Genomic DNA, 14,187 nt, shown 5'->3' with positions numbered 1-14,187 from the left:
GTTATTTTCCAGGCGAAGTTTACCGACGGTTACGTCGTGTACTGCGTCGACGTACGCTACACTACAGCAAAAACGAATTATGTTAATTGTTCGTTTGTTCACCAATTTTTTAATTTACAAGTAACCTTCTGTACCGTGGGGCACCTAAAATAAATTTTTCATCTATTACTAAACAAAAAAACATGCCATTTTCGCTTAGCCAACATTATAGCTATAGTTATTACATTTTCAATATCCTGTATGTCATGAATTTCTCACCACTCGGAAGTCCAGATGGTACGCATGCATACACCTGGGAGGAATAAACTTTTTTCCCCGACTGAAAAAGGTCTACGCTTGCGTTTTTTAAGCCTCTAGGCCTGATGTTTCCAAAGTATAAAATGCAATTTTTTGAAGACCTGCAGCTCTAGTTTTAAACATTTTCTTAGCTCAGCCCCAACAATAAAGCTGGTCATATTTCGAAGAACAAGAAGTACATTTTCCGAGACCTAGCATCTCTATTTTTCAAACATTTCTTAGCTCAGTCACAACCCATGATAGGGACTTATATATTTTTTTTCATGTTTTGAAGTATAATAAGTCCAATTTCCGGGACCTCCAACTCTATTTTTCTAAATTTTCTTTGAACTTTTATTTTTTAAATTGAAAAATATGGATTGAAACAGTCATCGCGCATCGTTTTTTTGCACGCAGTATTTTATTTATGCATTATAAAAAATGGAAAAAATGGCTACCCTAAATCTGATTAAAAAGACCTCAAATGACGCTAGAACGCGTTGCTTCCGGGGGCTTCGCCCCCCTGGACCCCACCGGGGGCTCTTGGCGGCCCCTGGCCCTCAGCCTAGTGATGCTCGCTTCGCTCGCATAGCCCCCTCATCGGGGAATGTAGCCCCCGCGTCGGGAAGATCCTGGCGCCACCCCTGCTGAGTTGGCCTCATCATGAAAGCGTTAAGTTCTGGTGTCCATCGTTCAACTAGCCCAAGCCACAACAGACAGTCTTACATCAGTCTTTAGAACGTCAAATAACGCAAATTTTTCCAGGGCCTTCGGCCCCTGGACCCTGACCGGGGGCCCTTGGCGGCCCCCTGGCCCCCAGCCATTGTTGCTCGCTTCGCTCGCACCCCCCCATTATAAATGCTGCATACGGGCCTGCACTTTGCGTCGATACGTCGCTGCGTTGCGTTCTAGTGGGAATCAAGCAGTGACCTATCGCAAGCTATGATCCATAAAGCGTGGTTCCCACTAGCGACGTAACGTAACGCAACCTACGTAACGTAAGAAAATTCCCTTCCAATAATTGTGTTTGCCCACACCTGTTGCGTCGTCGGTTCCCACTTGTGATTACGCAATACAGCACGTTGCGTCGATACGTCGCTGCGTTACGTTGCGTTCTAGTGGGAACCACGCTTTACGATTGGTCAAATGTTACTTGCGACAGCCTACGACGTCGGATTAAGCTCGCGTCGAACGGATTGCTTTAAAAATGTGTTTGATGCTTGGAGATAGTTTTAAGCTAAGGCACTATTTATTTTGGTTGTGGTGGTGGTATCATTATTTTGACCTATTATTTTTAAAACGAATTTGGTGTTATTAAAGTTAAGGTGTATGTAATTTAGGATTTGAAATAACTTATCTTGTGTGTGCTGCTAAATTGATGATAAATCTGCACATAACGCATTATTTCATCGTTTGAACGCATTATTTCATCGTTTGAACGCATTATTTCATTGTTTGAACGCATTATTTCATCGTTTGAACGCATTTCTAATCCAGAAAAAACAAACTATTTAACTTAGCCCAGGTGTATATTGTTTGCATGCTAATTATAGTATTGTAAGCATTATATACAGTTGGCAACATTTCAGGACAGTGTTCGAAGAATTTGAGAGTAGGAGCTATAATATAGGCTGTTGAATGAGCTTTTATTGTAATGTTTAAGAAATCTCATCTCCTAGATACCTTTCCGCAATACGTCACTGTCAATAATAATATTATTATTAATAATTGACTTTGTTAACATTGGAAACGGAATGATTCATGTTGAAATAGGAAATTAGTCAATTATCACGTGACAGACTACAAGTATGGCGTATGGTTTTAACGAAAGTTTACACTCGAAGTTTGTTGAATAAAACAGATACGTTTAGTACGGTAAAGTAGGCCTACCTGCTGGACAGTCTGATTCAAGAAGTCTAAAAAAACAGTAATAATTAGCCGATAATGTAAGTATCGTAATGTTTGGTTTGTAGTAATGTCACTAAATATTGTAAATATCCGTAAAAGTTCTAGTAACATGATATGTTTGGTGCTGGATTACCGCTAGTTGGTGCATTGTATTTCTGCGATGTAATTACATTACACAATAAAGACTAATGAAATATGAGTTGATACATGTGATTTTCATTTATATTATTGCTAAAAACAAATTAAAATTAAAGTTTAAAAAAGAAAACCAAAAGTAATGACAGGACCGTGAAATCTATGAACTCGGAGTGAAGTCACGCCATTTTGCATACAAATTGAAAATCTTGATACGGGTCTGGTGATTAGAGAGATTGAAAAAAGAAATATATGGATAAAAAAAGGTTTTCACATAGAACTAACTATATATTTAAAAAGGTAGGGCTACCTAGGTCAATAAGATCGCCATTTAAATAATAAATACTCACTCATTCAGGTAGTATTAATTGTAGAAAGATATAAATCTAATCCACTGGACTTAAAGCTCTGTTTACACTATTAAATATGATGTGACAAAAAAATGTGATGTGCACATATATGGACATGATAATATTATATATGGGCATATATATTTGGATATATCACTACCATATTTGGGCACATCCCACCTTTTTTGTCAAACTAGTTTGATAGTGTGGACAGAGCGTTACTTGTTACTGTTGACTAAACAAGTAAGTCCAGTGGATTAGATTGTAAAATTGTTATAATCATGACAATTTAAATTATGGCATGAATCAGAGATGATTTTTAGCAAAGCAAGTATCATATCCGAAAGCTAATGGATGAATTAATACATCACTCTGGTGTGTCTTTATGGACGTGTTTCCGCAGCCAAAATTTACCGGTAATTAACTGATAAAAATTAACCGATAGTTAACCGACAAACTGCCTGTGGAAACGGGGTTGAACCGATTGCTCGAGCAAAATTAACCGATAAGTCATTCAAATCGGATAATTATGCGATCATTTTTAACCTTTGACCTGGAGGACAAATTGTTGCGTTGTGATTGGGCATCTGGTTGTTTTGGTAATAACTGATCATGCGCACTTGATTGGTTCAACAATTAACCGATAATTTTGTTTTGGCTGCGGCGCGCCTATAAACAATATTGTTCGTCCACACATTGAATATTGTTCAGTTATTGTGAATTCGATATCTCCAAGTTGTATAGAGAATATAATCCAAAATAGATTTTTATTATTTCTAGGTAAAACGTGTCCTAATTATAATATTAATTTAAAATTAAATTCATCAAATTAATCGAAGACTTTTTTTCATGGTATATTTTTCAATTTAAATGTATGAATTCCATTTTTTTTTTATTGTGACCTGGTTTCATTGTTTAATTCAACGTTCTTGGTCGTACCCGCTCAGTGAGGCGAGTAGACGTTACAAAAAGAGATTTATTTCAGAGTATTAGCTCAAATCTATGTGGCCCTATATGCATATGTATAAGTGTTTATATACTTTATTGTCGTTAGTAAGTACATTCTGAAATAAATAATAAATAAATAATTGAATATTTAGTCTTGTCTTAAACCAACTTTTTGGCCGGATCGATCTACAGTATTCATTAATCTCTTATACTTTTACGTTATTAATAGGCCTACGTCATGTGAGTAGTTCTGCCCTGTGTTACATTTTCGTTCGAAATATTATGGATGACACAAAGAATAGTTTTAACGTCAAAACTCTTCTAGTAATTTTGTTTTATTTATTACAACGTGCTTTTTAAAAAGTCGAAACTTTGCTATAACTTTTGTCCAGACGTCGAGACAACAATTATTCAAAAGACGACTGGACAAAGAACACTACACCAACTGCAGTATTGTTGTGTGCTTGGTGGGGGTATGTAAGTATGGCTCTCCTTTTTCGACTTTTGTGAATTTATTGTAAGTTTAATTGTATAATTGTGCCTTTTTTACCCCTCTAAATTAGTAAATGTTATCAACTATTATACCTTTAATTTGTTACACCAAATTAGATAGATATTAGATGTTGAAAAGCCTCATAATATGTCATTAATTCAAGCCTAGGCCGGCCTACCTACACAACAAGCGAATTAAAGTTTTTTTGATTGTAGGCTAGCCTTCTTGTCTGGGACAACACAACAACACTGGACGAGGCAGACTCGTTCGCCTTTTTTTAAAAATATTTGGGAATAGGGCCACCGTGTAGCCTAAGCCTGGTAGGTACAGATGATCCCGGTACAGATCATAAGTGAGAAATACATGGAAGAAAGGACCTTGCTCTCCCTGCTGGCCCACAATTTTGGCTCTGGCTCAAAATTGATATTAATAAAATGAAGTGAAGTGTTTTTTTTTCTAATGGCTAGGCCTATACCTAGGCCTAATGCTTTAACAAAATTATTTGTAGATAAAATGAAAATAATTGCGATCGGGTCCATCTGTTGTTCAGCAGGCCTGTTAACTGTGGGTACCCAAACTGAATCAGACTATGAGTATACAGTATTGACCATCATCACGCTATCTACCCTGAAAGACAAAAACAAACCAAATTTTATTGTATCATACACCTTTTTCATGAAACGCAAAATATCTTCGATTGATGAAAAACAATGCTGTGCAGGGAAGCACATTCAAAGCCATCAAGTTTAGTTTCAACTAGATGATGTTTTCTTTCTAACATGTCTGGTAGTCATTAATGCACTTGTCAATTGTATGACTCACTATACGACCCCCGGGAGAGGTGCGTCATGGGTGCGTCATTTACAAATAATTACTGACGCAGGGGTGTGTCAAAAAACCTAGATGGTACGTCACATCAATGAACAAGGTGTGTCAATGTCCGTCACTTTACCACCCACCATATCATAAACAACATGGTCACAGTGCGTCAAAATGGGTGCGTCATGGTCACCTAAAGGTAAGTCACCTTTTTGACGCACGGGTGCGTCATGGTATTCAAAAGTATGACGCACATCGGACAAATGACGCACCTCTCCCGGGGGTCGTATAGTGGGTCATACAATTGACAAGTGCATAAACATAACCATTATCGGTTACAAACCTTGTTGTTATAAAGCTTGTTTTTCCTAGGCTGGTGAAAGTGTTGATGCACACACTACCAGTAACAGCAAAGCACTAGTCCGGTGGACCACTAGTCTGGTGGACTGTTGGCAGTAACAGTCCATACCAGTAACAGCCAAGCACTAGTCCGGTGGACCACTAGTCTGGTGGACTGTTGGCAGTAACAGTCCACAGCAGTAACAGCCAAGCACTAGTCCGGTTGACCACTAGTCCGGTTGACCACTAGTCTGGTGGACTGTTGGCAGTTACAGTCCACAGCAGTAACAGCCAAGCACTAGTCCGGTACACCACTAGTCTGGTGGACTGTTGGCAGGTACAGACCACAGTAGTAACAGCCAAGCACTAGTCCGGTGGACCACTAGTCTGGTGGACTGTTGGCAGGTACAGACCACATCAGTAACTGCCAAGCCTTTTTGTATACATCAAGTGTGTAGATCTACAAAAAAAGGTAATTTGTTTGTTTATTAATCATTTTGTATTGTAGTTGTCCTTTCAGATTTCATCTAGCACATTTTGTTTGACCTTTGTCAGGTATCGATCCAGGGATTCCCAGATCCAGAAGTGTATATGAGATTGTTTATTTTTTAAACATTATACATTTTCCTCTGAATGATAAACACAAATATGAATGGCCTTTGATGCTAAATTAAAATATGCTTTCATTATATTTATCATTTTGTGATGCATTTGCCTTTCCAAATTTCATAACATATTTTGGTTTCTTGAATATTTACAAAACCTTATGTTTGGTTACATTTGAATAGGTAGCTCTGGTCTTTGAACATGCTTAGTAATATTAACTAGTATTGGGATTATTATTTTGCAGACTTTACCATATGTATTGATACAATCGAGGAGACCATCTTGGAGGCACTGTTTTGAAGACGTGAGGTGTACCGATGCAAGGAATCTCATCACCAAGTTCCAATCACTCTTGCTAACTCCAAACAGATCTGGAAAAAGGTAATACACCTACTATATTATTTTAGTGTTTTCATGTGAATATTTCATGGTATTTACCAAATAGAAATATTTATGTAATTGTCATTGATAAATTTGTATTCTTGAATGTTAACATGAAATGATGGACTTTAACGTACTATACAACAAACGTTAAATAATTAAAAGACATACTCTTTTAATTATTTATCGCCTTAAATTGTGGTTTATTAATGTGGGATAGTATCGTCCACTTTCAAGAGTTTTATAAACATTATTATCGAATTTGTATTATACAGGGTAAACTCTTCAGTCAAAGACTGGTCTCAAAGAGCCCAGTTATGACCAGTGACTTTACTGTGTCGAAAGATGTACTAGGTTCTTTAAAGTGCACATAAGCTATGTACACTGGACCTACGTTTTGTAGTCCTTATCCAAGAAGACTTGTTCTACCACCAGAATCATTGAGCGATTTTAACAAGTTTGGCATATTACTAACCTTACCAATTCCCTTTCTTTATATCCTTAGCCCAGCTGTTACTCATACCTGTTTTCTTCTCTTTATACCGGTATTGACTGAAGACGTTCCACTTTGTACACATGCCATAGCACCCTCTACAAGACGTTCCACTTTGTACACATGCACCCTCTACAAGACGTTCCACTTTGTACACATGCACCCTCTACAAGACAACATAACTAAGTATTACTTTACAGTTGTTTCCTTTCTTTATGTTTACAGGCAAATTATTAGCATACTAATTGAAATCGAACGATGTTGATTATGAAATTAAATTGATTAAAAATTAAACACCTTGATAAATAAAACTATAGCTACAGTAGTGCCAAATATGGATAAATTATATATGGTAAAGTCTGCAATTGTTAGTAGGTCTACCATATGATATGTTGCTTCTACTCTTTATGTTTCTTTAGGGATCTTATGATACAATTTTTTTTTCTTCTAATTTGATTCCTAAAAAATAGTAATCTGTATTATTTACCTTATTTTATCGTTTAATTTAGATTTTTTGTTTTGAAGACTTTTTATGCAAAGTAAATGTTTACGAATGAATGAGTTATATAAATTTATAAAAATATGTTTTTTATTTTCATGCAGTATTTCAAGATAAATTAAACAGACTATTTTTGTTCCCATCAGATACATTAATGTGTCTGTGAATGAGCACATCTATCAATCTCTCAAAGATGTTAAAGGTAACTTAATGTAAAAGTTTAAAACTCTTGTCTACACTATAAAACTAGTTTGATGTGCCCAAATATGGTATTGATATCCTCAAATATGGTAGTGATATGACATCATGTCCATATATGGGCACATCAAATTTCACATAATCACATGAAGTTTGATAGTGTAGACAGAGCTTAATAAATATTAATAAAAATTGATTGGGTTCATTGTGTAATACAAAACACTATCTATTTTGTATATTGAATTCATAGCAACCATGCATACACATTAGTGAATAAGCCCCCTAGCCTAATCACCACTACAATATACATACAGCAATGCTCATTGGCTTAAACAAAAAATGTAGTTCTCTTGCTTCACCAATGATGTGTTGTAAATTAGCATTTTAAAGGATAATTCTAGAAAGAAAGTGACCCGATGATGTCAATCTATTTTTGGGATAATACATACAGAGGTTATACAAACATCAGATTGCTATCGAGTGAGCCCTCTCCGTTAGCCTGATCACTCCAAATACATACACAGATTTTTTATTGGTTGACAGACTAAGAAAGTAGTCCCTTTGTAGCCAATAATTACCGCATGAACACAATTAATCTACCGTGGACTGAAATGATGTAATTGTTCTATTTTCAGATGTTTTGGAAATACAGAGATTCAATAAAAGATACACACGTGGTACAATTGTGAAATAACAAGTAATTTACAACAATAATTTTGTAATGCATGCATGAGGAGGTAGAAACAAAAAAATAAAACACACCATCTGAACATTTTACATACAGTATTGTAAGAATAGAATATTGAATAGTGAAAATCAAAATATTAATATTCAAGGTTTATTTATTAAAACTGCAGTGGCAGCAGCAAAAACTGAATCGTTAAAAATTGCAAAAGTTATAACAAATAAACATCAAAAACATATTTATACATCGAAAATATAAACTATTTAAAAACTGGATTTCATTAAAACGTACTGTCACCCTAATAGTACATGTTACATAGTTACAACACTGGATTTCATTAAAACGTACTGTCACCCTAATAGTACATGTTACATAGTTACAACACTGGTTTACATTAGAACGTACTGTCACCCTAATAGTACATGTTACATAGTTACAACACTGGATTTCATTAAAACGTACTGTCACCCTAATAGTACATGTTACATAGTTACAACACTGGATTTCATTAAAACGTACTGTCACCCTAATAGTACATGTTACATAGTTACAACACTGGATTTCATTAAAACGTACTGTCACCCTAATAGTACATGTTACATAGTTACAACACTGGATTTCATTAAAACGTACTGTCACCCTAATAGTACATGTTACATAGTTACAACACTGGATTTCATTAAAACGTACTGTCACCCTAATAGTACATGTTACATAGTTACAACACTGGATTTCATTAAAACGTACTGTCACCCTAATAGTACATGTTACATAGTTACAACACTGGATTTCATTAAAACGTACTGTCACCCTAATAGTACATGTTACATAGTTACAACACTGGATTTCATTAAAACGTACTGTCACCCTAATAGTACATGTTACGCAGTTACAACACTGGGTTACAAGTATACCTTAAAGTAAATCTAAACGGAAGGATACATTTTAAAGTTAATAAAAAATGTAAAACATATCAGTGGAGCAGTTCACAACAAAATCTATTTGATAACTTGCCGCAAATACCTTTAAAAGACAAAATTTATTTTATTTATCCTGCCATTCAAATCTAAGAAATGATATTAGTGATCTTTCGATTAGACCTATGACGAATGATGTTTGGTTTAGTTTGGCAATTTTTTGTCGTGCCAATTCCAGAACGACCCTGAATTCTGTTACATGCACATTTCAACCTCATTTGGGTTACTTCATTAATTTATCTTTGCTTGTTTTTATAAATCTATTTTTCAGTTGATGAACATGAATAGTAGGATTAATATGTTTAGATCTGTCTCAGATGGATTTCCATGGCATAAACGTAAGTAAAGTGTTGATTTTCAAGCCACCTCTGTTAAAACAAAAACAATTCTGATATAATCGTAAACAGGAACAATTTTATTGCATGCTTAAAGTTGTAAATGTATGTAGTGATTCAATCCGTTTATTATAGAAAGATTATGGTAACATAAATTAATGACTATTTAAATATATAAACTGCCATCCCCTAAAATGAATGAACTAAATATATATTTATTTTCGGCTTAAGTGTTGTATACACAAACATTCTCATTATAACATTGACTTTTTTCATCAAGGGCCACAGGTTAAAGATATTTAATACTAGAATAATATTATGAATGATACACCGATGGACTTGGCTAACATTTACATTTCCTTAATCAAATTTGTTTTTGCTGTGTAGCCTGATTACTCCAGGAACACAAACGCCATTCGCACAAAAATATAGGCCTATGGTGGGAGTTCAGAGTTGATTTTAAATAAATTATGTTTATGAATGAAGAATATTCTAGATACAGAATGATGTAATTCTCAATCTATTTTTGCCGTTTTGGAAAACACACGTCCAAATGGTATGATTGACTGAGCCCTCTCTTGTAGAACCTGATAACTCACAAAATACACACCACTGCTTAACGGTGCATGAAAAAGTAATACCTACGGCCAATGGTGAGAGTTCAGAGTTCAGTTTGAATTATTGTGTTTATGAATGAAGAATATTCTAGACGGAAAATAATGTAATTACCAATCTATTTTTGGTGCTTTGGAAAGTACACGTCAAACTTGTATGATCGACTGAGCCCTCTCTTGATAACCTGATAACTCATAATAATACACACCACTGCTTATCGGTCCATAGAAAAATAGTTCCTACGACGACCAATGGCGAGTGCGGTTTCAAAATAATTATGAATGAAGAATCTGACGTAACTTATATATTTTTGTCTGTTGGAAAATACCGTGTATGCGTCATAAACAGCATGCATGTTGTGATTGTGCTATAATATATTTTGTTTGTTACATTTGTTCTCTTGCTATAATATAAAAATAATATAATATACAAAATCCAGACATAGTACTTTCCATGCCAATGCATTGTTTGTATTTATAAATCCAAAGGCAAAATACTAAAAAAATAACAATGCAGTGGGTGAATATCAAATGGAGATACAAATATAGCAAAAAGCTAAACGATGAAATAAACAGCCAGTATGAAATTACAGAGCTTTCACTGATCCTACGTCAGAGTAATATACCTTTTAAATCCAATGCATCTACAATGTTATTATATGTCTTTAGGCAATGTGGCCAAGAATTACCAATAGTAAATTAATCGCTGTCCTATCAAATAGGTGGTAATCCCCCTGATACAGGGGCTATTTTGTGAACCAGTTCACCGGGGTAACCCTCTACTCTTCTCGAATAATGAACTGGGTTCTTCAAAGTGCACACAGGTTATAACTGTGTACACTGAATGACATGAATTGTGAGTTACAGAAAAAAACAAGAATCCTTTATGTATCCTTTAATGCACTGTAGTTGTTAAATAAAAACTGATAATACATTTTAAAATTCAATTTGTCTTTTTATAAATATTTTTCAGATGATAGGATTGAGTTTGAAAATGGTCATTTGAGATGGTTGTAGTGCTAAGCAGTTTGCTATGAGCAGGTTTTTTTCCTTACTTATATTCAAAGTAAAACCATACATTTTGGTCAAATGTATGGTTTTATACAACAATCATTCACATGGTACTGTACGAACATAAAAATAAGAAATTATGAAGGAGAATGTGTAATTACTTCATGGAGCTATAAATGATTACGTCTACAAATCTAAGCTCTAAATATCTGTTATAAAAGTTTATAAAATATGAGGAAATATAACAATTTTAAGATTAGCTTCATGAACTAGACATTTCAGAAATCACTTCAATCCTTAACCTTTGAGCTACAGCACAGTTTGCTATGTATTGGCCAGTTTAATGCTAAATAACAGACTTTAGGGTTGGGTCAACCGGCTCAGCTACAGTAAGTTCACCTGGTCTCCCCAATTTCATTTTGTTTTTATGTATATACTGAAATAATAAAATAATGAAAATGAAATAAGTTCAATTCAACCATATTCAACAGCCAATTATTGGATGCCTTTGTCCAAGCCATGTTGGCTTAGCACTGTTTGGATGCCTTAAGTCCAAGCCATGTTGGCTTAGCACTGTTTGGATGCCTTAAGTCCAAGCTATGTTGGCTTAGCACTGTTTGGATGCCTTAAGTCCAAGCTATGTTGGCTTAGCACTGTTTTTGGAAAAAAATACTGTGATAGAGATTTTGACCTAGCACATTGAGATTATTAAGCAATCATTCTAAACCCCATCTACAATGCCACTACATTTTATTTAGTAGATACTTAAACTTATACTGCATTATATAACCTATTGTTCTTTAAGGAATACATGAATGTCATAATAGTAATATCAACTAGAAGATTTTACCTGAATAAGGTAAGGTACAAAAAGCTACTACTGTGTGTCCTAATGTCCTGTACATTACAGTGGTTGACACTGTGATTGACCGTCAGGCGTCCAATCATATGGTTGAATGTCTGAACCAAAGCACTTGTCATCTGCTTGTATGTGCAAAAAACTTCAACCGCATTGTAAACCACAACTATATTACATTAACTAATTATTAAATACATTGATGAAACACAGAAATATTCTGTAGGAAGTTTTGATGGGATTCCTTATATGGGCCTCATTATAATTCATATTCTGATGTTATGTTATAAATAGGTTATCTATGTTCCGCAACATATGTCCGTTTTTATCGTTTATGAAATATTTAGCCCCCGCTAATCTATAATGCAGGATCCGCCCCTGTATGTGTTGTGACACATTGTTTTCCATGATTTAGATTCCGGGTCAAAAAGGTTTGCATAACGCTGATCTACAGTAAATGATGTGGATAATGTTTATTCATAGCATTGTGTGTTAAGACCAGTCTTGTGTGTCTTTACACTCACATGTATTGTGTGTACCTCAGTGTGTTGAGACTCCAAAGTTTTGCTAGGAATTGTAAAATAGGTGTATTTTTTTAGGCATTTTTAATGAATCAATTTTCCAGGCTTTCTGATTATTGTACATTTGTATAGTGCTATTTCATGAAGATTAGAGTGCTTTCTGGCGTATCATTATAACATTAGAGTGCTTTCTGGCGTATCATTATAACATTAGAGTGCTTTCTGGCGTATCATTATAACATTAGAGTGCTTTCTGGCGTATCATTATAACATTAGAGTGCTTTCTGGCGTATCATTATAACATTAGAGTGCTTTCTGGCGTATCATTATAACATTAGAGTGCTTTCTGGCGAATCATTATAACATTAGAGTGCTTTCTGGCGAATCATTATAACATTAGAGTGCTTTCTGGCGAATCATTATAACATTAGAGTGCTTTCTGGCGTATCATTATAACATTATAGTGCTTTCTGGCGTATCATTATAACATTAGAGTGCTTTATGGCGTATCATTATAACATTAGAGTGCTTTCTGGCGTATCATTATAACATTAGAGTGCTTTCTGGCGTATCATTATAACATTAGAGTGCTTTCTGGCGTATCATTATAACATTAGAGTGCTTTCTGGCGTATCATTATAACATTAGAGTGCTTTCTGGCATATCATTATAACATTAGAGTGCTTTCTGGCGTATCATTATAACATTCTATCCAATCTAAATTTATTTTTTTTCAGGAGTTAGAGTAGAGTAACATTATCGTCCTCAAGCATAACTAAAAACTTAGGAAATTTGGATATTTTAACTTGATTTTGATTTGTGTCTTTTAGAAATAGGTTTCTTCATACTGCTATTTCAATAGTGACAATCATTTTTCAAAATAGCTCCTTGTCAACAAATAATTCCACCCAAGTCTATTTATTTAGCGGTATTCAGTGAATACATAATACGTCATTTATTTGATATACAAATGGCGCTAAGTTTGTATTTCACAACCTATGATATCTAAAACATAATGTTATGCAGGTTGTATCCAGAAAATACAACCTTGATATAGTATCAGAAAACAGTTCAATGGTTCAAACCATTATGCAAATTAGGTTTTGTGGTTGGAGAAGACAAGATGGCCAACTTACACGTGGGGTTTAACTGTGTTAGGATTAGTTGGTATTAATATACCTTCAGCTTTCACATTTTAAAACTGTTACAACTTTTAAGACAGTCCCTTATCCACTATTGATGAGATGATGCTTCCAAAAATAACACATGTTCTTTTGAAATAATTTCTGTTGGAAATTCCAGAACTACGAGAAAAGGCAGATCCTTTGTCAAATTCATAGTTTTTTTCCACAAATTGCTGGTATCGTATCATTAGTAACTTTATACTGTCCCACGTTTTCAGTACAATTACAAAACGACCAAAACAAGTTAATTTCATTCACACTAATAACCCTTTTCACATCACTTTACACACACACATTGCAGCATCAACACCACCTGCGTTTTGTATGGTGTGCCTCCTGCTGTGTGTAAACTCATTTTTTTTACCTAATATGTTAGACACAACAGTGTCTCTCAAAAGAGATACATGAATATAACGTTTTAATATGATATGCATTGATATTTATACATCAAACACATTGGTATCCAGCTCTATACTATAAAGCAGTTGAACAGCTCTATACTATAAAGCAGTTGAACAGCTCTATACTATAAAGCAGTTGAACAGCTCTATACTATAAA

The 14,187-nt window shown here is 34.7% G+C and overlaps 1 protein-coding gene and 1 long non-coding RNA gene across 6 annotated transcripts in view; one reads left to right on the top strand and one right to left on the bottom strand.

Annotated features, from left to right (window-relative positions):
* Positions 1-3,512: 3,512 nt before the first annotated feature.
* Positions 3,513-14,187, bottom strand: part of LOC140049515 (uncharacterized) — a 37,262-nt gene continuing 26,587 nt past the window's right edge. The window contains exons 1-5 of one of the 3 annotated variants that reach the window (XR_011845284.1): positions 11,918-14,175; positions 6,731-6,914; positions 6,126-6,245; positions 5,273-5,728; positions 3,513-4,737 (exon numbers count right to left, since the gene is read on the bottom strand). Coding sequence is in view for 1 of the 3 variants with exons in the window: in XM_072094412.1 (XP_071950513.1) it covers positions 5,715-5,728; positions 6,126-6,245; positions 6,779-6,914 (270 nt within the window). In the remaining 2 variants the exon portion in view is untranslated. Of the gene's footprint in view, positions 4,738-5,272; positions 5,729-6,125; positions 6,246-6,730; positions 6,915-11,917; positions 14,176-14,187 lie in introns of those variants that run through there. The other 2 variants (XR_011845283.1, XM_072094412.1) reach the window with 2 other exon arrangements.
* Positions 5,638-14,187, top strand: part of LOC140049517 (uncharacterized) — a 33,033-nt gene continuing 24,483 nt past the window's right edge. For 2 of the 3 annotated variants that reach the window (XR_011845285.1, XR_011845287.1), the window contains exons 1-8: positions 5,638-5,740; positions 6,119-6,255; positions 6,761-6,934; positions 7,394-7,449; positions 8,081-8,182; positions 9,379-9,445; positions 11,030-11,097; positions 11,873-11,926. This is a non-coding gene — a long non-coding RNA (uncharacterized lncRNA). Of the gene's footprint in view, positions 5,741-6,118; positions 6,256-6,760; positions 6,935-7,351; positions 7,450-8,080; positions 8,183-9,378; positions 9,446-11,029; positions 11,098-11,872; positions 11,927-14,187 lie in introns of all 3 variants that reach the window. The other variant, XR_011845286.1, reaches the window with a different exon arrangement.

This window comes from Antedon mediterranea, chromosome 5, assembly GCF_964355755.1.
Source record: "Antedon mediterranea chromosome 5, ecAntMedi1.1, whole genome shotgun sequence".
NCBI lineage: Eukaryota > Metazoa > Echinodermata > Crinoidea > Comatulida > Antedonidae > Antedon > Antedon mediterranea.
Note: the sequence above shows the minus strand (reverse complement) of the source record. Positions and strands in the feature narration are given on the sequence as shown.